Source organism: Physeter macrocephalus, chromosome 8 (genome assembly GCF_002837175.3).
Source record: "Physeter macrocephalus isolate SW-GA chromosome 8, ASM283717v5, whole genome shotgun sequence".
In the NCBI taxonomy this organism is placed as follows: domain Eukaryota; kingdom Metazoa; phylum Chordata; class Mammalia; order Artiodactyla; family Physeteridae; genus Physeter; species Physeter macrocephalus.
Genome location: NC_041221.1, coordinates 130,835,722 through 130,859,944, shown reverse-complemented (window position 1 = coordinate 130,859,944; position 24,223 = coordinate 130,835,722). Strand labels below are relative to the sequence as shown.

The 24,223-nt window shown below is 55.3% G+C and overlaps 1 protein-coding gene across 8 annotated transcripts in view; it reads right to left on the bottom strand.

The window, feature by feature from the left end:
• Positions 1–294: 294 nt before the first annotated feature.
• Positions 295–24,223, bottom strand: part of TCF7 (transcription factor 7) — a 32,892-nt gene continuing 8,963 nt past the window's right edge. For 2 of the 8 annotated variants that reach the window (XM_055086763.1, XM_055086766.1), the window contains 9 exons: positions 10,011–10,122; positions 9,059–9,149; positions 7,360–7,452; positions 5,981–6,100; positions 5,397–5,559; positions 5,178–5,285; positions 4,608–4,656; positions 3,352–3,424; positions 295–1,999 (listed from right to left, as the gene is read on the bottom strand). In XM_055086763.1, the coding sequence (XP_054942738.1) occupies positions 1,549–1,999; positions 3,352–3,424; positions 4,608–4,656; positions 5,178–5,285; positions 5,397–5,559; positions 5,981–6,100; positions 7,360–7,452; positions 9,059–9,149; positions 10,011–10,122 (1,260 nt within the window). In that variant the 3' untranslated portion in view covers positions 295–1,548. Of the gene's footprint in view, positions 2,023–2,800; positions 3,425–4,607; positions 4,657–5,177; positions 5,286–5,396; positions 5,560–5,980; positions 6,101–7,359; positions 7,453–9,058; positions 9,150–10,010; positions 10,123–24,223 lie in introns of those variants that run through there. The other 6 variants (XM_024124316.2, XM_055086764.1, XM_028493237.2 and 3 more) reach the window with 6 other exon arrangements.

Genomic DNA, 24,223 nt, shown 5'->3' with positions numbered 1-24,223 from the left:
GGCCTGTGCCTGCATCAGGGGTGAGCTCAGAGGACTGGGGGAGTTAAGATCAAGGCTTGCAATGGGAACTTACTTATACCTAGCATGAGCCCCGCTCTCTGGGTTGGAACAGGGCCCAAACCCCTTAAGGAGAGATGACAAGAGTCAATCCCTGGCTTGTGTAGGCTCAAGGTCTTGAGAACATGTGTACCATAATAGAGAATAAACTTTGTGGCTATGGAGAAGAAAAGGAAAGAGTGTTATACTCTGTCACTGAAACAGCTTATTCCTCAGAGTCAAGCTTTGAAAAAGAAACCCAGTAAAAAGTATCTTTATTCTCATATCAGAAAAGTTTTTCTGTGATATGCATTAACAATACAAAAATATTTTGAATACTACAGTGGTCCTTTTTTCTCTCAAGACTTCTTGCAATACTACACCAGAACATATGATCTTTGGATTCTGAGAAGCCAGTGGCTAAAGTAGGAACTAAAGGCTTTTGTTGAGGATGTGTGTGGGTATGGGGATAGCCCTTTCTCTTTGGACTCAGGCTATGTACAGTGAAGAGGAGGCAAAAAACCCAACTAAGTTAAATTAAAAAAAGATTCGTTTTTTAAGGCTCAGGGTTGAAGCTTGGCTCAGAAATCGGTTAAAGTAGGCTGTGGTGCAAACCCGATGTCCACCACTAGAGGTTTTCTGGGCTCCTTGCTTTGGTTGTAATAGTCTTTCTTCCTGCAGCCCCATAGGGAAACTGAAGCTGGCCTACTTTCATGCTGGAAGATAGGCACTGGCTGTCCTGAGGTTTGGTTTGCCCTCTTACAACTGTCTGAGAGCTGGCTAGAATGATGTGGATAGGCTGGAACTGGATCTGTGAAAAAGGCTCTCAAGAGCACATAGGGATGCACACTGGATTTTGAGCCATGACTTACTTGAACCGTTGACTGCAGCCACTAGTGACTGAGGCATTTGGTATCAGGGCTTCTTAGGTGGTTGAGTTCCTTAGGAAACATTTCCTAGTAATTTGAACTAGAGCCACATACCCTCACCACCCACACTTGCCTTTAAGGTAGTGTCAGGTTATTCCTGTTGGCTAGGGTGACAGGCCTATATTTAACCTATTCCATTCACTCCTCTTGTAAGCTCCAAAGAACGTGGCAAGAAGCTTCCTTTGGTCCAGCTTACAGATAGAAGCTGGTTTTCTGTAAACGGGGCTTCTCCAGGCCCTTAAGAGAGAAGCACAGTTGTCTTGAGCTTTGTGGTTGTGACCATGCTTACATATTGTTTGGTAAACCAGCTTGTTCTTGGTCCATGAAGTATCTGGTATGGGGAGGGTGTGGCAGTGGTGGGGTTGGGTGGGGGAAGTAGGAAAAGCAGTTGGGCTCAGTCCAGTCCATCTATGACCTATAGCAGAAAAGCAAGGGAAGCAGGGAGGGGCATCTGGCTAGCAAGATAGATGGTAAAAAGAATAGATCCAGTCTGCCACAGGCATGAAGGGATGCCCTTAATCAAATGACACAACGCAGATCTAATTCCCACCACTTGGAGCAGTTTGAATCGATGGCCCCATGTTCAGGCAGAAGATGTGCAGCCTCTGAAATCTCCAGGGCCTGGACTCTGAGAGGGAGCCAACAGGGCCCCTGGCCGGTTTCCACGTGCTTTGGGGCTCTGTCGTCTCCTCTCAGAGGGTGGGCCCCTGGAGGAAGCCATGTGTCCTGTGCATGCTAGGCTGCCTGTCTCTGAGATTCCTGTTGCTGTACCTGTGTACTCTGCAGGTTGCTGTGAGGAGCCTGAGGGGGCCCAGGGGGCTGGGAGGCTGAGAGTGGCCGAGAGACCTGGTGATGTAGGCGCCGGTTCCGCAGGGCTAGCAAGCAGTTCTGTGGGGAAGTGGGGCAGCAGGAGGTACGAGGGCGAGTCCTGGGGAGCTGGGGACCCGGGGCAGCCTAGAGCACTGTCATCGGAAGGAATGGGGCTGGGGCAGCGGCCTTCTCCGGGTAAGTACCGAATGCATTTCTTTTTCCTCCTAGGAATAGTGAAGAGAGTTATCTGTAAACAGAGGGTGAATTCATAGTCATACTCCACAACCAAAAAAATGCTGTCCTTGCATAGGCCTGGCTCCCCATGACTTAGGTGATATGCCTGTGCCTTCATGCTTAGCGCTACAACTGCTGAGCCTGGCCCAGACCTGGGACAGGTGCAGCTGCCAGCAGAGCCACAAGGTGGCACAGGGACCTTTTGTAGCTTGGCCTGTGGGCTGCCTGTTATCTTCCAGGGCAGCTATCTCCTAGTCGAGGCTGTTGAGGCTCTGCTTCACATGTTTGTGGGGAAGTGGGGCGGGATGCAGTGGGCCTGTGGCTTCTAGGGCTGAGCAATCCAAATGCTCAGAGCTAGGCTAGGGGCAGAGAAGGGAAAGAAATGGACAGTGACTTGTCTTATCCATTCCTACCATCTTATTCTCTGGACCACACTTTCTTTCCGAGTAGCATGGAATGGATGGAATAGAGGGCCTCCTCTGAGAACAGGGTTGCCTCCCATCACGTGTACATACACACACATACTTATTTCCCCCAAATTCCTCTTTGCCCTTGGACAGGGAGCATGGTGGGCACTCAGGGGCTGGACAGTATTCCCTAGAGTCAGTGAACTTATTGCCTGGAGCAGCCTCAGCCTTGGCCCTAGCAGGCCTGGCCTGAACCTCAACTAAGCAATTTTAGCCATTTGGTAGGTATACTTTCTTTTCCCATACACAAATATTTCTCTGTTGTATGGTGAAACATACAGGTTTAATGCCACAGGGCCTGAGTATGGGTACCAGGGGTACCTCTGTTCATCTCCCTACCTCTCTGAGCCCTCTGGTCTCAGTAGGTACATGATATAAGTCACATGGCCACTGGGCATTCAGGTTATTCAGGTTTTTCTCTACTACAGTCACTTTGTTATTAGAATTAAGGGCTCGGTATGGTACAGCAGGGATCCCAACTGGAAGAAGTGAGGGAGCTGGTGGACCATGACGACTTTGAGGCCTGGGAACAGTGGCTCAGGCCATTTAAATGCGTCATGCTGAGGACCTGCTAGGCCTGCTGAGCACCAGACCAACATTACCAGGGAACCCTGGGTACCAGGTACCAGAAATACCTTCTAAGTCTGCCTTTCCTTTCCTCCTAGAGCATTGTCTCTCCTTCCTCTTAGACCCAAGTGGTCTTCCCCACGAGCTGTTCTGTGTTCACTCCCATTCTTAGGAGGCATGGGCTCCCCAGTCTGCGGGTATGTTGGGGGATAGGGGCCAAAGGAGGGCAGCAGACCCAGCAGAACATGTGCAGAGAGTAAGGGAAGCAGCTTGAAGCAAAGGGAGGACAGTGGTGGGGACAAACCCACCTGCACGGACCACACCAATCCGTCTGCTGGTTGAGGCCAAAGCGAGCACGGCATTTCTTAGGCGAGCCAGGGTCTGCTCACAGCCATGCCAGAGGGGCAGAGCAGGGCAGAGGGCGAGCAGGCAGGCAGCAGGGCAGAGCAGGGCCCAGAAAGAAGAGGTAACATCAGTGTTAGCCAGTCACAGATACCCCACAGTCCCTACAGGCAAGGGCTTCTCCACGGCACAGCCAGCCCTAGTGGGAGCCCCAGGGCCCAAAGCCAAGGTATCAGGAAAGGGTGGCACCCAGCTGGCAGTGTAGAGGCAGTGGGAAGAACGGCGGGGGTGGGGAGGGAGGGGACCCTATCAGACTGGCTCCTCTCTGTGGCTTGTGGGGCCCCTTGCAGCAAGGGAGCTCAGAGAAGAACCTGGGGGGCCCATGGGGAGCAAGGCTTTTCTGCCTTAGGGCCCCCCCACCCCCACCAACTCCCTGCCCATTTTATCCAGTTTTTCTTCATCTTTGCCAGTGTGCAATCTGGCTGACCTATATCCCCTGCGGCTGTAGCTTAAGCCTGTGCTACATACTTTTCCAGAAGGAAAGTAAAGCCCATTCTTCAACCTTAGAAAAAGGACTGAGGACTCTCCTGTGCCCCAGTCCTAGCCTCCAGCTTCCCTGTGTGGCAGCACAGCTGAAAAAGTCACTCGTGGATGCGGAGTGTGAAGTATCAGAGTTGGGACAGGAATTCACCCACAGGAAGACTTGGGGCAAGGTGTGGCCTCCCAAGTCCTCTATACAGAGCACTTTGCACCTCCGTGAGAACTGGGGGTGGGGAGATAAGAGAAATTGCTAGGCACCAGCCAATAGGCTGTGTGACCACTGGGCTCAGGCATGGGGCCTGGCTCAGCCTCCACCCAGACAGCCTGCTGCTCACCTCCGCAGAACTAACCAGGATGCAGTATTTGGGTTTAGTCTTGAATCAAACAGTTCCTCACTAGCTTCTCTGGCAGAGGCTGGCCGCTAGCAGGGATGGAAGGGGGCGTGTGTGGCGGGTCACAAAGCACTGCTCTAAGAATTGGCTTCTGCAGGTCTTCCCTGGCACTTAGTGTAGCTGTTCCTCCTGTGGGGGGTTGACTTGTGAGATGCAGGCCTCGCTTCCAGAGGGCCTAGGCCTGAAGGTTCATGGCTCAGTACTCTGCCCCTCTCCTGGGCCAGAGCAGGGCCACTTGTGAGCTGGGGACCCGGAGAGGAGCCTCCACTACTGCTGAGGGAAGGCCTCACCTGTGTTGGATTCTTGGTGCTTTTCCCGTGACCGCCTCTTCTTCTTCCCCTGCAGGGAGCAAAGCGGAAGATGCTCAGAGGATGCTGGGAGGTGGACACTGTAACCCCAGTGAGCGAGTGGTTGGGACACCTGCAGCCTGCTGCCTAGTCTGGCTGCCGCTGGGATTCCAGGTCCACAGTTCCCTCTGACTTGGGGGCCCTGGTGTTTCTTGACTGCACTTTTTGCTAGGTTACCACGGGGCAGTTGGGGTCTCCTCCTCCCTTTCCCACACTGGTCTCCTTTCTGAATGCAGGAGGTGACTTCCGGGCCCCTTCCTCCGCTTGTGCTGATGTAGCCCAGTCAAGTACTGGACAACAGCCCTGTGTGGAAGTACATCCTGGGGAAATGAGCCTGCCTTTAGGGGCAGCTCCCCTCATCTGATCCTCTTCTGAGCTAGCCATGGGAGGCCTTGGACCCTCTATTCCACCACCTCCCCTCCTCCTCTGCCTTCAGGACAGTAGTCCCAACTTCCCTGGTGAGACTGTGGCCTGGCATCTTGAAGGTTCCCCTACTGTGTGTTGGCCACTCACGTAGTTGTCCCGCGCCGACCAGCCTGGGTAGAGCTGCATGTGCAGCTGCCTCTCCTTGCGGGCCAGCTCATAATACTTGGCCTGCTCTTCCCGGGACAGTGCGTGCCACTGCAGAGGGGAAGGGGGGCAGATGGAGGTGCATCAGGGAGTCAGCAGGCTGCACCAGGGTGAAGGTAGTCAGGGCCCACCCCTACCAGCCCACCTGCCCTGTGGCCTCACCCTACGGCCCAGGATCTGGTTGATGGCAGCGCTCTCCTTGAGTGTGCATTCTGCAATGACCTTTGCTCTCATCTCCTTCATGTACAGCATGAAGGCGTTGAGAGGCTTCTTGATGGTTGGCTTCTTGGCTTCCTTCTCTGCCTTGGATTCTGCCTGCGTCTTCCTGAAGGACACATGAACAGATCACTCAGGGGCCCCCACGGTATCCTGATGCTACCACTCTCCTCTAGTGTGTCCAGTGTATGTGCAAGTGCCTGGATACTAAGGTTTTGTAAATGGGATCTTTTTTTAGCTGCCCCAAAGTAGGTGAGCAGAGCTAAGTAACTGTTCCTTATAGGAATTCTGCAGCTAAGTAAGGAAAGCCCCTCCCCTCTTGGCTCAAACTAAATCCACCCACTGCCCTCCTGCTTCTGAGGATCAAAAAACTGGTCAGTGGCAATTGCCGCAAGACGGCTTGGCCAGAGGCCTCCTGGCAGTCCCTGGAGCTTCCAGGCAGCAGGCTTGGGCCTGGTGGGAGGAATGTGTATCTTGAGGTCTGCTTACCTCTCCCACCCCCCGTCCCCATTGAGTGTCTTTTCACTCACAGGCTGCGGTCATAGGGCTGCAGCTCCTGCTTCCCTGAAGGGGGCACAATGGCTGGGTGGGGGATGGCTGCGGGGTGACCAGGTACACCGGAACCTAGCATCAGGGGTGGATGGGTGAACCTAAAGGCAGAAGAAGAGTTAACACTGAGCCACGTATGTACAGGCCAGATCTTTGGACACAGAGAGGCCCCTGCACAGTACAAGAGGGTGAACAGATACCCACCTCCACTGGCCTGCATACAAGTACACAGAAATACATACAAATAACCTGCTTCCAACACACTGCACAGACACGATGCAAAAATCTACATGTATGTCAAATTCAGGTGGTTACTAAAGTCCTGAATAGCTTTTGAATCTATCCCCTTCTCACCTCCTGCCCTCACCAGCTCAGCCTCAGCCTGTGGCTGCCCTTACTTTCCTCCTTGACCCCTCCAGGCCTCTCTCTCTATAGCATCCAGAGTGACCTTTTAAAAACACCTGAATGCTCTTGGCCACTTCTGTTTAAATTCCCCCACTGCCCACAGAATAAAACCCAGGCTCCTCCCTAGGGCTTGCACAGCCCTGCATGGCCATCTCTGCTGACATGTCTAGCCCCACCCCCCCACCCCATTTCCCATCACTTCCCACCCCCAGCCATCTCCAGCTACTGATGTTTCCCTTTGTTCCCCTCACTCAAGAGATGTTATCCTCTTCATGAAGCCTTCCTTGACCCATCAGACATGGCTGGGGTCTCCTCGGGGCTTCCCCATCACCCAGCTAGCCCATTCAACTGCTGCTGCTGTGTCTATACCTCCCACCCTGGGCTGTGGGCTCCAGTAGGGCTAGAAATGTCTGTTGAATTCCTTGTTCCATACCTGCGCACAAGCCTGTCACTGAGGGAGTGAGCCAAGTGAAAGGACACACGTATACACATAACTCCCACTTTACTTTCTTGATGTTCTATGGATACCAATCTGTCCCTTACTGCTTGCACAGGTATGGAATAACTGAACAGGTGGCCCCTAAGGGCCAGAGGTTAGAGACGCATGTAAAAGGTGCTGCCTCAGCTTGGGCAGAGCTCGGGGGATGCTGTCCTGACTCACCCTTTGCTCAGCAGGATGCACAACAGAGGTGAGTGCACACATACCTGCACATGTGTACATGCACTGTCTCTGGCTGCGCTGTCGTGCTCTGCACAGTATGGCCTGGGCTTAGGCCTCCTGCACTCCCACTGGCTTCATTCTCAGGTATAGGGCAGCGTGGGGCTGGAGAATGACAGACGGACGGATGGACAGACGACTGACACAGGGAAAGCACTGGCCTGGGCATGGCCTCTTGTGGGCACTGAAGCCTGGGCAACAGGAAGCAGGAGCCTAGCTGCAGGGTAGGGGACTCACCTGGGGTAGGGGGCGCCAGGGGCTGCGGTGGGGGCAGGGAAGTGCTGTCTATATCCGCAGGAAGGGGACAGGGGGTAGAGAGGAGGGCTGGGCCTGTGGTTGGGAGAGATAGCTGTTAGCAGTCTGGCTACTTGCCAAATGTGGGGAACGACTTCCCCACCTTGCTCGGGCCTGACCCCTAGTGTAATAAGGCAAATTGGCTTCTGCTTGGACCACTCTAGTGTATGTTTTAAACACCTGCCACCAGAGGGCAACCTTTCCCTCTACAGCAGCGGACCCCAACCTTTTTGGCACCAGGGACCGGTTTTGTGGAAGGAAGACAGTTTTTCCACGGACTGGGGCTCGCCCTGCCGCTCACCTCCTGCTGTGCGGCCCGGTTCCTAACCCCTGCTCTACAGGCTTACCTTCCCTCTACTCGTGTTTAAGGGGGTAGAAATGGCAGCATTCTCCTGGGACCCAGGTTAGTAGGTCCCCGGGGTCCCTCCAGCCTCACCTCCTGAAGTTCGGGCTTGATACCTGCATACCTGCCCTAAGGCCTTTGCACTCACTGTTGATACTGTTAGGATTGTTCTGTCCCACTTTGCTTCAAACTCCTGGTCATCTGTCAAGGTCTTGCTTGGCCAAAACCCCCTTTCTCCTGAAAGCCCTTGAGATCCCAGACTGGATGAGGTGTCCCTCCAGGCTTCTACAGTCCTCAAAGCACTGCTAACAGTGCTCTGTAATTGGCCTCTTGCCTGACTTGTGCACTAGGTGGACTGAGTTCTGAGAGGGCAGGGACCTGAGGATCAACCAGCTTCAGCAGTGCTTCTCTGGTTCCCAGAACCTGCCCGGTGCACTTAAATCCTGGGGGGACTCGTAAGGGTAGTCCTGATTTGTATTCAAGGTGGAGCTTTATCCAGAGACAATCTGGACATGGAAGAGTGAGCTGAACGTGGATAAAGGGCAAGTAGGAAGGGGCAGGCGGGCCCCAGGTTGGGCTTCTGGCCTGCTCTGCCTTCCTGGGAAGCCAAGCTTTCCTGCCTTTGGGTAATTGCCCCAACCTAGAGAGGCTAGAGACCTGCCTAGGTCAAACTGCGCATGACGAACAAAGGGTCACGTACTCTGCCAAGGCCCAGCTCCAGCTGAAGACGGGCCCTTTGGCTCACCGTTGGGCCTACTGAATGGGATCCAGGCTGTCTTTCCCTGGCCCAACCTTAGTAGGCTCTCCAAGCAGCATGCCAGGGGCTTGGACTGAAGCAGGCACCATAGAGGCAAGAAGGACCCTGCTCTTCAAGCAGCTCAGCCAACGAAGGGACCAGCCAGCAGTAGACACTGAGGCAAGTAGAAGTATCCCTCTGTCCACCAGGCCACTGAGAAGCAACAGCCTCTCTTGTGGCTATGCATGCTGCCACCTCCCTGGTCAGGCCTACTTTTTCTTCCTCACATACTCGTATGGCCCTGAACAGCCCAGGGTTCCCCCATTCAAGTCTTAGATGTTACGGCAGAGTGTGAGAGGACTAGGACCAGGAGCTAGGTCTCCTGCCTTCCCAAAGGGAGTATGTCTGGCTAGCTGAGGCATGGATAGAGCTGCTGGCCAGCCCCTGGTACCTGTACAGAGCTGGCAGGGTGCTCAGCACAGAAGGGTGGAGGAGGAAAATGGAAGGGCAGGTATGGGTCCAACCAGCGCAAGGTGCCCCTTTCCCACTGGGCCCTCACTCACCAGCTCACAGTGTGCGGGAGCTGTCCCATGGTGCCTGAGGTCAGAGAGTAGAAGCCAGAGAGGTCAGGGGTCTGCAGAGGCCTGTGAACTCCTGCAGTGGAGAGGGGCCGAGTAAGTGAGCCAGCCTGACCTGGAGGCCACTTCAGCTAGTTACTGCATCCTGGAGCCTCCTGTGGGGCCCTCCTAGGATACCATCTCCGTGTGCTAGAGGGAGGACCAGACATACTGGTTTGTTCAGGACTATCCCAGTGTGATAATAGTGCCCCGTTTACAGGCTAGGGGAATCAAGGGCAGAGGGTTTGGGTGACTTGCCTACGGACAGTGGCTGGACAGTGGCAGAGCTGGAGTCATTCAGGAGTGGGAGGCCAGACCTTGCCACACCCTGGTCCAATGCTGGTCTGTAACTAGGGCCTCTCTGCTGGGGACTCTAGCCTGGCTTTCCGGGCAGGAGGCAGACCCCCTGGCCTGGGGAGCCAGGGCTCCACCCGTCCCCATCCCCCCGTGCCCCCTCCTCCTCAGGGTTGAGTCAGCAGGTTTCCCACAGCCGACAATGGCTGATTTCAGAATGACTTTGCCCGAGGCTGAGGTGAATCAGCCATCACAACCACCACTTTCCATTTTCTCACTGGAGGAGGGAAAGACTACAAGTTTTATATTTATCAGCTTTACACAGAGACCTACTCCCATACTGGTATTGGGTAGTCATGCAGGATTTAGGCTCCTACCTCAACCTGAAGCCTTCAGATTTTGACCAGGTACCACCTTCTCCAACCCTTTGGTGCTCTCAGGCTCCTCAATCTTTGGGGCATGTTCGAGGGGCCCTGGGTTTGCACAGCCCCAGGTTCTCCATTTACAAAAAGGGTCTAGCCACCTGGTCTCAGAAGGCAGGGACTTGATCTCCCCACTCCCCGGCTCTGGGTCTTGTTGGGCCCTTCCCATCCAGGATCCATACCTTGCTTCTGGCTGATGTCGGCTGGAGCAGGTGTGGGGTGTGGGCTGCTGAAATGGTCATAGAGAGGAGAGAGTTGGGGGACGCCGTGGGAAGGCTGACTGGCCTTGTTGTGCTGAAAAACGAGGAGGGTGGGTGAATGTGGGGGACCTGAGGGAGGAAGGCATGAGACCGGGGTGCACATACAGGAAGAGCCCCAATTAGCTGTGTGGCGGCAGCCCAGCCACCAGAGGAAAGTGGAGGTGATCAAAACCACAGGCTTCACTGGACAGGACCCCACTCAGGCCACCTGGTGTCCCGGGGCCCTGCCACCCCACCCAACTTTGCCCAAGCAGTCCAGTCTCCTAGAGAGCCTCTCGGTCTTTCTTGGCCCTCAGTTCTAGGAGGCGTTTCCCCTGCCCAGGAAATTCTTCCTGCCTCCCGGTTTCAGAGATCCCCCAGTTTCTCTGAGGCCCTATGGCTTGTCTGGGGAGCTGCTCACAAGCCTCCAGCCCTAAGAAAGCCTAGAGCTTACTGTCCCTCTCCTCTAGCCCCCAGACTGAGAGGCTTGAGTCTGACCCTCTGGAACCACCTCAGGCTTAAGAGGATTTGTTGACATAGGGAAGGGGCCCCCTCAGCTCTCTAACTCAGGGGAGGTGGGGCAAGGTGGTGCCAGCTGTGGCCAGGCTCCCCCCAGGGCCAACCCACCCAGCCTCCACACTTCCTGTTTCCTCAGCACCGCAGGACTCTTACTTTTCACGCTAGTCACATGGATTTGTCATGAGTTGACTCATATTCAGACTGGGACGGGGGCTCCCCTGAGACCCAACCACAGGGAGTTTGCGGCTCAGGGCCAAGGCCTAGCTCTGCATATCCTCGGTGCACACCTTTGCAGGCCAGGGCCCTGGAGACATCATCTAAAACTGAAGGTCAGCTTCCACTTGGAAAAGTCCACCTGTGGGGATGCTGCTGGCTGGGAGCACAGATGAGTGACTTCTAACCCATGACACAGAAGAAATGGGACATCTTTGGGGCAAGACAGTCATGAGAGATGGTAGTCTGGGCTCCTTCCCACCCTGTAGGTGAAATTTCTCACTGGCTGAATTTAGCCAGACTCCTTAACATCTCTGGGCTTCCTCTCCTGTGTAGTGGATGGGGTTCATGATCACTTCATCACCAGGTTTGGGGAAGGTGAGGGTAGCTCTTGGTGAGGAGGCCTGGCACCGGTCCTTCGGCACTGGCTGTTGGGGGTCCAGAGTGAGGCTACAGGGAAGGGCGGGTATGAGCCACACTGTAGCCATGGCATGAGGCTCCCAGGTGGGCACAGGATCCCACACCTCCCAGCAACAGCCCTGGCCACCACCTTTCCCACATTCCTGCCTCCAAGGGAGCTTCAGGCTGGGCTACAAGCTGTACCCTTCCCCTCAGGGCTTGGTGAATTGCTCACACTGCCACCTGTCAGTCCCCTGCTCATCCATCTGCCCCCCAGGAGGAGTCTTAGATACCAGGGATGATGAGCCTGCCTTCTGTCCTCAGGCAGACAGGAGTTAATGCTCTAATAGTGGTGGCTCCTTCTTTGCAGCTGGCATGGATTTGGCATCACAGCCACTTCCTGAGGCCGATGCCTCACCTCTGACCAGAGGCCTCTCCTGGCCTCCCGAGGCAGCGCAGGAGAGCTTCCGAGGACTCGCCACTGTGAGCGTGAGGAAGAGTCTGCCAACCACGTTCAGTTCCTGGATCTAATTTACTACAATACCTGAGCACCTATTACCTTGTCTCAAATGGCTCTTGTGAGGATAAAGCCAGGAGCTCAAGTAGTCAGGTGTCAGGTAATGAGGAAGGGACATATAAGAAGCCCCTCATTCACCCTGAAGAGTGAGGAGGAAACGTTACTTAAGAGTGCTTTCCTAGCCCCCTGGTGCCAGGCCTCACATGGGCCAGACACTTTGGTCTTATTGTGCCAGAGGAGGTCTGCCTGGAGATGGCAGATACACCTGGCAGCCCCACTGGCAGCATCACTTGGGAAGAGTGAAGACAGGGCCATGCTGTTCAAGGCTTTGGTTGCTGGGACCTTCCTGTTGCTGTGTGAAGGCCCCTGGGCTTCCTGAGCAAGCTGGGGGAAGCTCCTGTCATTCCCAGGCCTTTTATCCCCAGCACGGACCCAGACACACCTGTGACAGGTTGGGATTGTGCGGGGGAATGGAATGGAAGGTGGAAAACAGGATCCTCAGGCCTGCAGGTGACCGGCAAGAGAGAAAGGAGTAGACTGGGACAGTAGGTGTGGGGGAATGTGACCCCTTCATGTACTGAGTACTTGCCACATGCCAGGAACTGTGCCCAGCACTTTGCAAGCCCAGTCTTATTCCCACCAGGGTACCAGGAGGTTGCGATTTCTCCCATCTGTAAGTCCTCCAGCTGCCACCTCATGTCTTGCTCCCCTTTATTGCAAACCTCAGCAGAGCTGTCCCCATTTGCTGCCTCTAGTCCTCAGCTCTCATTATCCCTTCATCCAGGCCAGTCTCTTGCCCCATCACTTCCTTAGGTGACTCGTCAAGGTCCCCAGTGACTTCCATGTTGCTGAACTCAGCGGTCAATTCTCAGTCTGCATTTTACCTGACTTCTCAGCACATTGAACACAACTGACTTCTCCCTCCTCCTTGTGGTAGTTTCTTCACTTGGATTCCAGAATGCCACACTTCCCTGATTTTCCTCTAACCTCAGAGACCACTCCTTCTCGGCCTTGTTTCTGGCTCTTCATCTTCTTCCTGACCTGACCCAAGCTTGGCCCTCAGTTCTCTATCAATCCTCCCCTCCCAGGGTGCTCTCATCCAGGCTTACGGCTTTAAACGTCTTCATCTGATGACTCCACATCTGTATCTCCAGCCCCCACTTCTCCTAGGAACGCCACTCTCCAAATGCTCCCCAAATTCAACATGTCCAAAGTAGAACCTTTGACTTCCTGCCCCAAACATTCCTCTCCATCTTCCTCAGTTAATGGTAACTCCCTCCTTCCAGTTGCTGAGACCAAAAAGCTTGGAGTCACCTTTGACGCTTCTTCTCACACTCCACCTCCAATCTGTCAGCAAATCCTAATGGCTCTACTTTCAAAATATAAAAGAATCCAACCACTTCTTTCTTTCTCCCTTTCCCCACCCAGTCCAAGCCACAATCACTTCTCACCTGGCGACTGCAGCAGCCTCCTGCTTCCTCACTCCTCCATCCAGCAGCCATATAAATCAGATCACGTCGCTCCTCAGCCCAGGCCTATGAAGCTCCAGGATCAGGCCCCCAACTACTTCTCTAACCCCATTACCTTCCTCTCTCCTTGCTCACTATGCCCAGCACTTCTCATGGTTGTTTCAGCCTCCAGCCTCTTCCTCCAGTTACTCCAGTGGTCATTTTTAACTGTGCCAGGATGGGAAGTGGACTGGGAAGTACAGCTCTAGGCTTGCTGAACTTTTTCACTGACCTTTCCCACTGACCTTTCCTCTATAGGATCCTGGGCCAGTATGCCCCTTGTAAAATGAGCATGATCATATCAACCCTGCCTACCTCATTGGTTGTGGATGCAAAAAACCCTGCTTTATCCTAGAATTTCTGGGAGCAGGAGCCAAGGGCCTATGAAAGTGGAAAGCTTTCTGGAAACCTCGGGGGCCTTTTTACCCTGGTAAGTTCCTAGGGCAGGGATTAGCCAGATCCCAGGCCTTGTGGCACACAGGGAGATTAGCCTCAGGGCCCACTCCCTCAGGAACCGGGGACCCTGGTGGAAGGCGTTCCACTATTCGCCATCTAAGGGCACAAATGCCAGGAGCCCTGGTGCAATGGGTGGAATGAACACCCTCCACAGGGCCCTGCAGACCACGGAGCTTTCAAGTCTAAACTGCTTCAGAGAAGGCCCTGCCATCCAGCCTTGGCTCTGGCTTTTCAGCCCTCAGTTATACGCCTGGCTGGTGGAATAGGCAGATCTGACCATGGGAAATCTTAGGAGCAGAGCCTGGGGTCCAAGGTGCCAGCTCTAGGAAGACAGACCCGGGGTCCAAGGTGCCAGCTCTAGGAAGACAGACCCGGAGTCCCACTCTGCCCAGAGCAGGGAGAGTGGTGGCTCCACAGCAGGTTTCACAGCACACCACCTTCCCTGGGGAAGGCTTGTTTGGGCCAGGAAGCCCTGTCACCTGAGGGACAGCTAGAGCTGACCCTCCTTGGCCAGGTTGGTTAAGCTCCATGTTGTAACACAGCTCATTCTAGGTCTAGGAAACCTCAGAATCCAGCTCAGCCTATAGCCTCTGGCCTGGTATGTATGTGTGTGACAAGAGCAGATGGACAGAGGGCTCATCCTGTCTCCCAGCCTTCCCTGGGAACTGGGGAAAAGCCTCATTAAATGGGAGTCTGTAGCCAGACCACAGGAGAAGTGCCAGGTGGGCAGAGGTAGGGCTGAGAACCTGCCGGCAGGTGGAGGCCCTGAGGTGCCAGGGCTCCAGGACAGAGCACTGAGGGCCTGGCCAGTCCTTCCCACGTTCGTGCAGGCTGCCTCACAGCCTCACTCCCCAGCCCCCTGCATGCCCGGTGGTGGCAGCCAGGGGAAACTGTCTGGCGCAGGACCTAGTGCCCCACACCCCTCTCAGCCAATGGAACGTCCCGCTCCACGGCCTCAGCACAAGGCTGGCCCAGGGCTAGGCTGCCCAGCCAGCAGGGTGGAGTCGCCTGGGGCCTGGCCTATGTCCGGGGAGCCCAGTGACTGGAGCTCTGCTCCTCTCCTCCCCTGATGGTGACTGTGCCCTGCCTCCAAGGGAAAGAGGCAGGCCTGGGTTGATCTTCCCCACCGGTCCCTGAGCATCTTGACGGCACAACCTCATCTCTTACCTCTGAGGGCAGAGTGCCAGGCATAGCGCTGGGCACTCAGTAAGCGCTCCCAGCATGGTGGGATGTATAAACAAATGAAAGACCTAACAGCAGACCATACTCCTTGATCAGCACACTCCAAGACCCCTGTTCTTGGCCTTTGCATACAGCCCCTTTCCCCTCTCCCCCTCCAGACTGCAGCACTCCACGACGAGTCTAGACTCTGAGACCCTTGGACTGGGAACAGCCTTAGCAGAGGCGGTCCTTCCTGCCACGGCATTGCTCTTACTGTTCTTCCCCACGCCGGTTCAAAACCTATCGTCCCAAAGGCGGTCCTCATCTTTCTGGGATCCTTTTGTTAGCCCATGGCTGGAAATTCCTCACTCTGGTGCCCCAGCATGCCCTCCTCTTGCTGAGCAGGCTGGAGCCAAGAAGGGGCCCTAGGGCAGGGCCAGGCAGGAGGAGGTGGAAATGAGGGACTCCTGAGGTCCGTCTCTTCTGCTCTGAAGTCGGGCTTGGGCCTGGCCGGGCTGCTCCCGCCTCCCTCTTCCCCAACCCCCAACTTCCTGCAGGCTCAGGTGAAAAATAAACACGGTCGGCATTTTCCCTGCAGACCGCAGAGGTCGGCTTACAGGCTGTGTGCACCCTGAGAGCCCTTGCCACTGCCAGCAGAGAAGCTCCCTCGCCTCTAACGGTTGACTCTGAAAACCCCCAAACGCTTAAGAAGCCGCATAACACTTTCTCAGCAAAGAAAGCTGCTGCTTCCTCTGGTCTCAAGCCTGGGGGGTGGAAGCGTGTGAGGCTGACAAGGCCCTCCCAAGAAGGCCTCCCCTTGGCAGGGACTGTGCCAGGAGAAGCACCCCGCCCCCAACACACACATACACACACTGCATCAGAATTCGCAGTTGATCACTATCAGCAGACACAGTCAGTCAGGATGTATTTACTAAGCTCCTACTTACTATGTATCAGGCAAAAGAATGTTTCAGGCCAGGAGATCAGCACCTGCTAATGACAGCTGATGGTTTATACCCTGTGCGAGGCATAATTCTGAGCACCTTATAGAGTTTAACTCATGTACTCCTAAAACCTATGAAATAAGTACAATTATTATCCCCATTTAATAAACGAGGAAACTGAGATGGAGACATTACATAGCTTGCCCAAGGTCACACAGCTTGTAAGTGGCAGAGCTGAGATTCCACCCACTGTACTGCAAAGGCCCTATGGTTATCAAGGATAGAACAAGGGGGAACAGGGGAAGGAGTCCCAGTCCTAAACTCAGTCTCTCCCTTCTTCAGCCTAGTTGGTCAGAGTCACCTGAGCCAGTGCTCCCCTGACCCTAAAAATGCTCCACTAAGTTCTGGGACCCCGGGATTGGGGTTCTAGCTACACCCCATGCCTGCCTGCCTGCCAGGGCTGTTGGCATGGGGAGCTTGCCTGATGGCAATAGTTGGGACATGACCCCAGGTCCCCAGCCCACATCTCCCCGACTCACTCTCGCCCAGCCACACCCCAGCCATACCCAACCACGCAGGCCTGCCTCTCTCTTACCCAGGTGTCCAGCTCTTCACCTCTGCACCTTTACCCACCCCTTACGCACTCCCCTCCCAGCTTTCCACACTTCCTCCTACTCTTTGCCATACTGATTCCTTCTCATCCTGACCTCAGTCTAAGGGCCACTTCCTTAGGACTGTGACCTGGGTGGGGTTCCACCAGCCCAGCAGGCAGAGCTGCCCACTTGCTGCAGGGGTTGGCCTGGGGGTCCTGGAGGGCAGAATCGGCTTGTAAGTCATCTCTGCCTCTCCAGGGTCTGTACTTGGCATGTTCATTAAGACTTGCTGAATGAAGGCCTCTAGAATACCTGATGCCCCAGAACCCCTGCATGCCTACCCACTCATCCAACCATGGACCTGACTTCAGTCTCTTGGCTCCTAGAAGGGGGAGGGGGGGTATTCCTGATGCCCGCTCTGGAGCTGTGGAACGGCCCTTGGGACGAGTCCACAGAAGGAGGGCAGATCCACACCTCGAACTAGACAGAAAGGTGGGCTATTGATAGAGTTATTGTTCTCTCTGCCAAGTGCACAGATGTGAAATTGAGGATTGTAAATGCCACACGTGACAACTGATTTGAGGCAGGCATTATCCTTCCCGTTTTATTCATGAGGGAAGTGAGGCTCAGTGACGCTGAGAAAATTGCAAGCCAGTGCTGGGGACCCCTTTAAGGTCTCTCAGGGTCTTCAAGCAACAACAGACAGCCACATTCTTATCTCTCACCTCCTCTCCCTCTGTGCTCCAGCCACTTTGGCCTCAGGGGCCATGCTGTTGCCTCTGCCTGGAGAGCTCTCCCCCGACTTGTTGGGCTCTCAAAGTTGGGTCTTTAGTAGTATGTGTAGGTAGGGCCCAGTGTGAGCCAGTGTTTAGGCCCTGGCTGGGGCTGGCCATGGTCACAGCAGCACACAGGAGGCTAGGAGGAACTGGGGCCACTGCTGGGAGTCAGGGACATCCTGCCTGGCAACTGAGACCCTGTGCCTCCTTCTACCCCATCTCCTCCTTCCTGCAACACCCTGGGAGTCAGAATTCACCAGACAGCCAAAGCCAGGGCCACCACTAGTTCATATGGTGCCTTTGTGCTAACTAGAAAAAGTACCCCTTCCTCTGGAGAGACAGCTGGGCCCACACCAGGGCACGTGGCTTGGGGAGCACAGTGCAGGCTAGATTTCAGCTCCTTGGCCCAGATCCCCTGCATAACCCCACACAGTGGCCCTGCTCAAAAGGTCCTCTCCAGTTCTCACTTCTCTTCCCTGCATTGCCAGAAACCAGGCCACGCTCCATCCAGGGTCTGCCACTGAACTTCTGCTCTGGCCTTGATCAGTTCCTCTGGACTCCTCTCCCAGTTCCAGGGCCCACTAGTGCCCACCACACACAGCTCCCCCAGACCTCTAGGTCTGGGGCTGGGGATCCACTGTCCAGCAGCCACGGTGCTTAAGCGCCAGGAGTCTGGCCAGTTTCTGAGTGGGAAGCTGCCCCACGGCCTGGGACCATGAGAATGAACTTCCCAGAAGGAAGCAGGTCCTCCAAAGGGGACTCGCCTGCATATCAGCCAAGCCTTGATGTGCGGGCTCCTGCAGACCCCACGTCTGCAGATATCCCCCGACTGGGCTCATGCCCTTTTATCGCCAGCCCCCACTGCCCAGGACATGGTGCTCTCCAAAGGATGGCCCTCAAGCACGCTGCCCACAGCGTGCTGGACGCCTTGTGCTAGACGCCCACCGCAGAGCATGGAGCCACGGCCGAGTGGCCAGATGAGCTGGAGGGCTGGGGTATGGCTGGGCCACACCCTTGTGGACCAGGAGGCTTTAGTCCCACCTGCCAACACAGGACTGTGGCCAGGGATGCACAGAGCCCTCCCAGGTCCACGTGGCCAGTCCAGCAGCTGCCTGGCCTCGACATCAGATAGGGGGCCCTGCCACAGCAGAGGCGAGGACTGGAGTCCCTGCCTACAGCCTTGGCAAACCACAGGCCTGCTCTAGACCCAGCCTGGCCCCGAGGCACCCCCAGAGCTAGCGGAACCTCACTGAGCTGAGTGGCCTGGCCCACAGCCTCCAGCGGTTTCTATGCATTCGTTTACTTTTGTTTTCCTTCTTCCTCTCTGAGGTAAACGCCCCTCAGGACAGGATGTTTTCAGAGGAAAATATAAGCTTCCGGGAGCTGCTGCAGCTGAGCTGCTAGTTGATGCTACTGACACACTGTCTGGGGACTCTCCAGCAGCCCGGGGGCTGGGCGTCCCCTGTCCAGGCAGTCGCCCTCCCAGCTCCTCAAGGCCCAGCCCTCCGGGAGCCCATGTGCCTGAGGCAGAGGCCAGGGCACAACCTCGGTTCAGGCTGTCTTTGGCAGTAGGGAAAGCCAGGCTCTGGGAAGAAGGCATTTGAGGAGTTCAGAGGGTTTGTTCCCCTGGGAGCAAAACCAAAAGGCTTTGTAGAAAAGGCATGAAGAAAGCAGCGAAAGTGCAGATTTAGAGACGGCAGCCCCTAGCTGCCACTAGTGAGTGGCAGCCTCCTGTGTGCCTAGCACCCTGCAGGATCCGCCCCCCACCCCCCGAATCCCACCAGTCTTCCCAACCACTTTGTAACGTGTGTACAGATTGTGCGGATGAGGAAAGGGTAGCCAGGAGAGGTTAAACGACTTGCCCAAGGTCTCAGAGCAAGTAATGACAGATCAGGATTTGAATCCAGCCCTTTGGGGTTCCTGGCCAGAGATCTTTACCACTCAGTGAGAGGCCTCACAGGCCAGCTGGTAGCGCCCAGCAATGGAGGCCACACGTGTGAGGCGCAGGAGCCGAGTGGTTGCCAGGTTCTCCCCCCGCAACCGGGTCTCCTCACTAAGACCTCCACCCACCCGGGACCTGCTGGATTTTGCCAGCAACACCCTGCCCTCATAGGAGGTGATGTGGGTCCTCAGTCGTAAATGACTAAAGGAACTGTGAGAAGTCATTCTTCCCACCAGGTCTGGCCTCTTTTCCCAGTCCACGTGGATGCGGGGTAGGATGGCCACCCGCAGGAGAGTTAGTGTGCTGCCTAGGAGCGAGAGCCAGGACGGCCCGGCGCAGGGCCCAGAGAGGCGGAGGCTGATGGTCAGTGACGGCTCAAGGGTGGGAGGCAGAGGAGACTTGGAGATCTTATCCCCAGCCTTGGCACTGCATTCCTGCCCCGATTAATTCCAGCCAGCTTCTGAGGAGCAAAGACAAGATGGGGCTCTCTGAGTTACCTGGTCTGTTCAGCTGCCTGTACCAGCCCCGGAGGACAGTTCTGCGCTGGGGCCACAGTCAGGAAGCTCACTCGGGTCTAACCCTTGCAGCTACTGCCAGTTAAGGAAGGCCCTTGGGGCTCTGCCTGGACTCAGTCCAGAGGTTTATCCCAAGTGAACAAGGCAAGGAGTGGAAAGGAGTTGCCGGAGGCTTCAGACCCCAGGATGCTCCCACCCAAGCCCCTCACACCAAGTGTAAGCAGACGGAGGAGGGCAGGGCTGCTCCAACTGCCACAGGGGCCCTCTTGCGGTGGAGCCCTCTCATGAGGTTGAGTTAGGGGGTTCCCAAAACCAAACCAAACAGTTTTTACAGATACACACCTGGGTCTAACACTATAAAAATACAGGGAGAAGTTGAAACACTCAGTTCCTGGGGGGGGGCTGAGGAGTGGGGATGGATGGGATGGGGGAGCCAAGGGGACCCAGCTGTAGCTATAAAACCCAATTTTTCAAAAATGAGTGGATAGATATGTTGTCTAAGAGGCAAGGTAGCAGGTGGTAAGGGCAGGGAACACAGAGGTAGATGCCTGAATTCACATCTCTCCTCCAGCACTTGCAAAATGCATCTCTCTGTGCTTCGGGTTCCCCATCTGTACAATATCCATATCTCATAGGGATTAAATGAAGTAATATTTGTGTCTGCTAATATTTTTAAAAATTAATGAAGAAAACAAAAGACAAAGGCAAGCATGTCCCTAGACCAAGGCTTTTCAGGAAAGCTGGCCTTTGTGCCAGGCCAGGGCTGCTGGCCCTCGATTTCCTTTGGACTACTGCCAGATTGCTGTTGGGCCAGACTCCTGAGCTCCTGACTAGCCCTCAGTGACCAGACCCAGGGCAGGGGCGGGGGGAGGCATAGGGGGTGGCACGGGAGGAGCAGAGGAGGGCAGTGGTAGAAGAAGAAACTCTCAAAATGCCGCAGCAGGGTTGGGAGGTGGATCTGGTTCCCAAGGGGTTTGGGGAGGGGACACCCATGTGCAGGGATGCCCTCAGATTCCTCAGTCCAGCCATTCCCATTGTCTCAGAGCCCATGACATCCTCTAGCCCATCCCTGGACCACACAGAGAAGGGCACCAGAGAAGGGTCAGAGAAGTCCAACAGTGAGCTCCAAGCTAAGCCAGGATCAGGACCAAAGTTAGAAAGAAGGAATCAACCTATACATAGTTCTTAACTGTCCTTGCATCATGCATCAAACCTGATGTAATCTTTTTAAAAAAATTTAATTTAAATTTTGGCTGCGCTGCAAGGCTTGCGGGATCCTAGTTCCCCAACCAGGGATTGAACCCATGCCCTCGGCAGTGAAAGCGCAGAGTCCTAACCACTGGACCACCAGGGAATTCCCAAACCTGATGTCATCTTAAGTGTCATTTATAAACACTTTTCCAGGTAATATTTATTCTGGAAGCCCTGACATCCCGCTCTTAACCAAGAAACAAGCCTTTTGGCCCCTGATAGCATGTGGTCCAGCCCTGACCCAGGTCCAGAGCTCTGAGGTCACACCCAGGAGGGGCAGTAAGGGCCAAGTCTTTCCATGAGGCCAGAGGAATTCAGCTCATAAACTCAACAGGAGTGAGTTCAGCTTTGCAGCCTGCAATGCTCCCCACGAGCTCCACACAATCGAGACCAAAGGGACAGAGCAGAGCCTGGGCTTTGGGGTAAAACAGACCTGAGTCCAAGTCCTGACTCTGCCAGGTACTAGCAAGTTCTTAACCTCTCTGAGCCTCAGTTTCCCCATCTGTAAAATGAGAGCAATAATAGTATCTACTTTCTTGGCTTCTTGTAAGGATCTTAATATTAGGATTAAAAGTCCCCAGCACAGGTCTGGCACTTGGGAAGTTCTTGACACGTGCACTATTACTGTGGCTGTTGTTATTCTTGCAACTGTTTACGGGCACCTACTGTGGGTCATGCGCTATGCTGGCCGCTAAGATTCCAGCAGTGAAGAAGACAGATGTGGCCTTGGCCCTGTAGATCCTCTCCAGCCCTTTTGATCCCAACCGCCATCCCTTAAACCCCACCTCAACACGGCCATCAACGCTTGTGGCCTCTGCAATCCCAGCTTCATCTGGCCCCACACCCTTTGGTCTATGTTCACCCCCCAGCCCCACCCATGGGGTTGCCCACCACAGCTGGGGGGCTCCCAGGCTGCAGCCTGCTTCAAAGCCTGTCGGCAAGCTCTGGGGCGGCTGCTGCAGCCCGGTGCACACTCGGGGCCGCCCCGCCTGGACCCTGGCTATAGCCACAGACCTCACTGCCGCTGCTGCAGAGCTCTCCACAGGCTGCTTCTCAGCGTCCCTAAGCGCCCACCCACCCCCTGCCTGCCTGGCCACCAGGCTAGCCACAGAGCCATCTGATTTGAATGAAACTTCAAACTTAATGACTTTCATGCTGGTTATTTAAAACGCAATGTAATTTTCTTAAACACCCTATTATTTCCTTTGATAGCTACAAAGCTTCCCCCAATCCCATAAGCATGTTTATTTTTAGGGAAAAGAGTGGTTTTACAGTTGGTCATAGAGACTATAGGGAAAAGGAGCTTGCAGAAAGTAGGGTAAAGAGTCAACCGTAGCAGCCTGGAGACCCACAGCTGCCTTGCCTTCGTGCTGGGGCAGACGCCACTGACACCATGGGGTCCAGGGCAGGACCCTGTGCCCTTCTCATACCAGCACATCTGCCAGCGCCCCTCCTGTCTACCATCTGACAGTGGCCAAGTCCCCCTTCCTGTGCTTCCCCTCCACAGGGCCCCAGTGTCCTCATCTGTAAGATGGTTCCACTGGCTTCCCACAGACATGCCAGGCATATATGGTCTGGGGAAGGGGTCCTGGGGCCACCGACATGCTCTCAGCTGCCTCCTCCAGACATTCTGCCCTAGGTAAGGCCTTGAGGCCTGCAGCTTTGACCAGCTGGACGAGATCTGTGCCCAGACAAAGTGGCCTCCAGCAGTGGCTGCCCACACTGGGAGGGTGGGTGGGTGTGGCCCTGCCAGTCGGGGCCCCCTGGCAAGGGAGGTGGCCTAGTGGTGGGTGTGCGTGCAGAGGTCAGCTGAGCCCCGCCAATGCGGGGTGTCCTCTGGGAATGGCTATTTTTAGATCCCAGGCTTTCATGTGGCCGAATGATGTGCAGTTTACAAAGCATTGGTAATGCGTTTCAGATGGCGGCTCAGCAGACCGGGAGGCTGGGCCTCCTGCCACCAGAGCCAGGTCAGAGTTAGTCAGAATACCCTCAACTGGACTCCTGTCACCTGTCTCTCCCTCCCTACAATTCCTTCTTGCCTGACAGGGAGACTAGGCCTGGAGCAGTTCTTGCAATGCCCAACAAAGCCCCACCTGAGGCCCACCCGAGCCGCAGGCCTCTCCAGATGACACTTATCTGAACTTCAGAAATCCTCATGGCCAGGATTCCCCACCCCCATTTACAGAAGGAAACTGAGACCCAGAGAGGTTAACAGATTTGCTTAAGGTCACACACCCAGGGGAGGAGGTGGCCTTGGTCCCTGGCTTCCTTACCCATCACAGCCCCCTCCCCTCATGGACAAATTGGGCTTCCTGGGAGGGGTGATCGGCCAGCCCTGGCTAGGCCGCCCAGACACGGTGGGCTGGGGCAGCTGTAACCATGCACCCCCAGAACCCACTGTTCCCTGGGGCCACATCCTGCCCATCCACGCCTGCAGCCCCAGCCGCACACTCGCCATCAGCTGAAAGCAGAGAGTGTGGAGCCCAGACACCTCTCCGGTCCGTCGAGAGAGAGAGAGAGAGAGAGATGGTTGTTTTAATGGGAGGGGTAAAGGGGTTGGCAAAGCATCTGCTTCCTCTGATCTCCAAGGAGCTTTGGCTGTGGAGTTGGCTGTGACATGAAGGCTGTGTGTTACCATCTCCCTCTGGGCTCTAAAGCCATATCTGCTGGCACAGCCCAGGCAGGCAGGCTCCATGGGTGGGACAGGCTACATGGCTGCCTCCCCACAAGAGAGGGCTAAACTCACCAAACTACTACCTTGGGCCAGGGACACTTTCCAGCAGGGGACAGTCCCTCTACCCACCAGGGGACTGAGCCAACGGGAGCCCCATGTTCTGCAGGACCAGAAGGGGCCAAACCCTCTGACCAGGACAAACCCTCCCGGGCTGCAGCTCAGAGACTACACATGCCAAGGCTGATGTGGGCCACACCTCTTTAAGGGAGGGAGGCGGCACTCACGTCCAAACCCCAAGCATCAAAGGTCTGCGAGCTGAGACAGCAAACTGCCTGAAGGAAGAAGCTAACAATGTCCTGGGTTCTCAGAGACCCTCCATTGACTCCTGGGGCCTTGGAGTCCTGCTAAAGACAGTGCTGATGAGACGTGCTCTCCACACCCTGGCTAAAGCACCAATGGGCTACACAACCTGACCTCTGGGGTTCAGCTCCCCTCAGGAAACAGCGGACAAGACCCTGGACTCATGACCCTATAGTGAGACAGAGTCCAAAGAAATAACACAAGGGCTTCCCTGGTGGCGCAGTGGTTGAGAGTCCGCCTGCCGATGCAGGGGACACGGGTTCGTGCCCCGGTCCGGGAAGATCTCACATGCCGCGGAGCGGCTGGGCCCGTGAGCCATGGCCGCTGT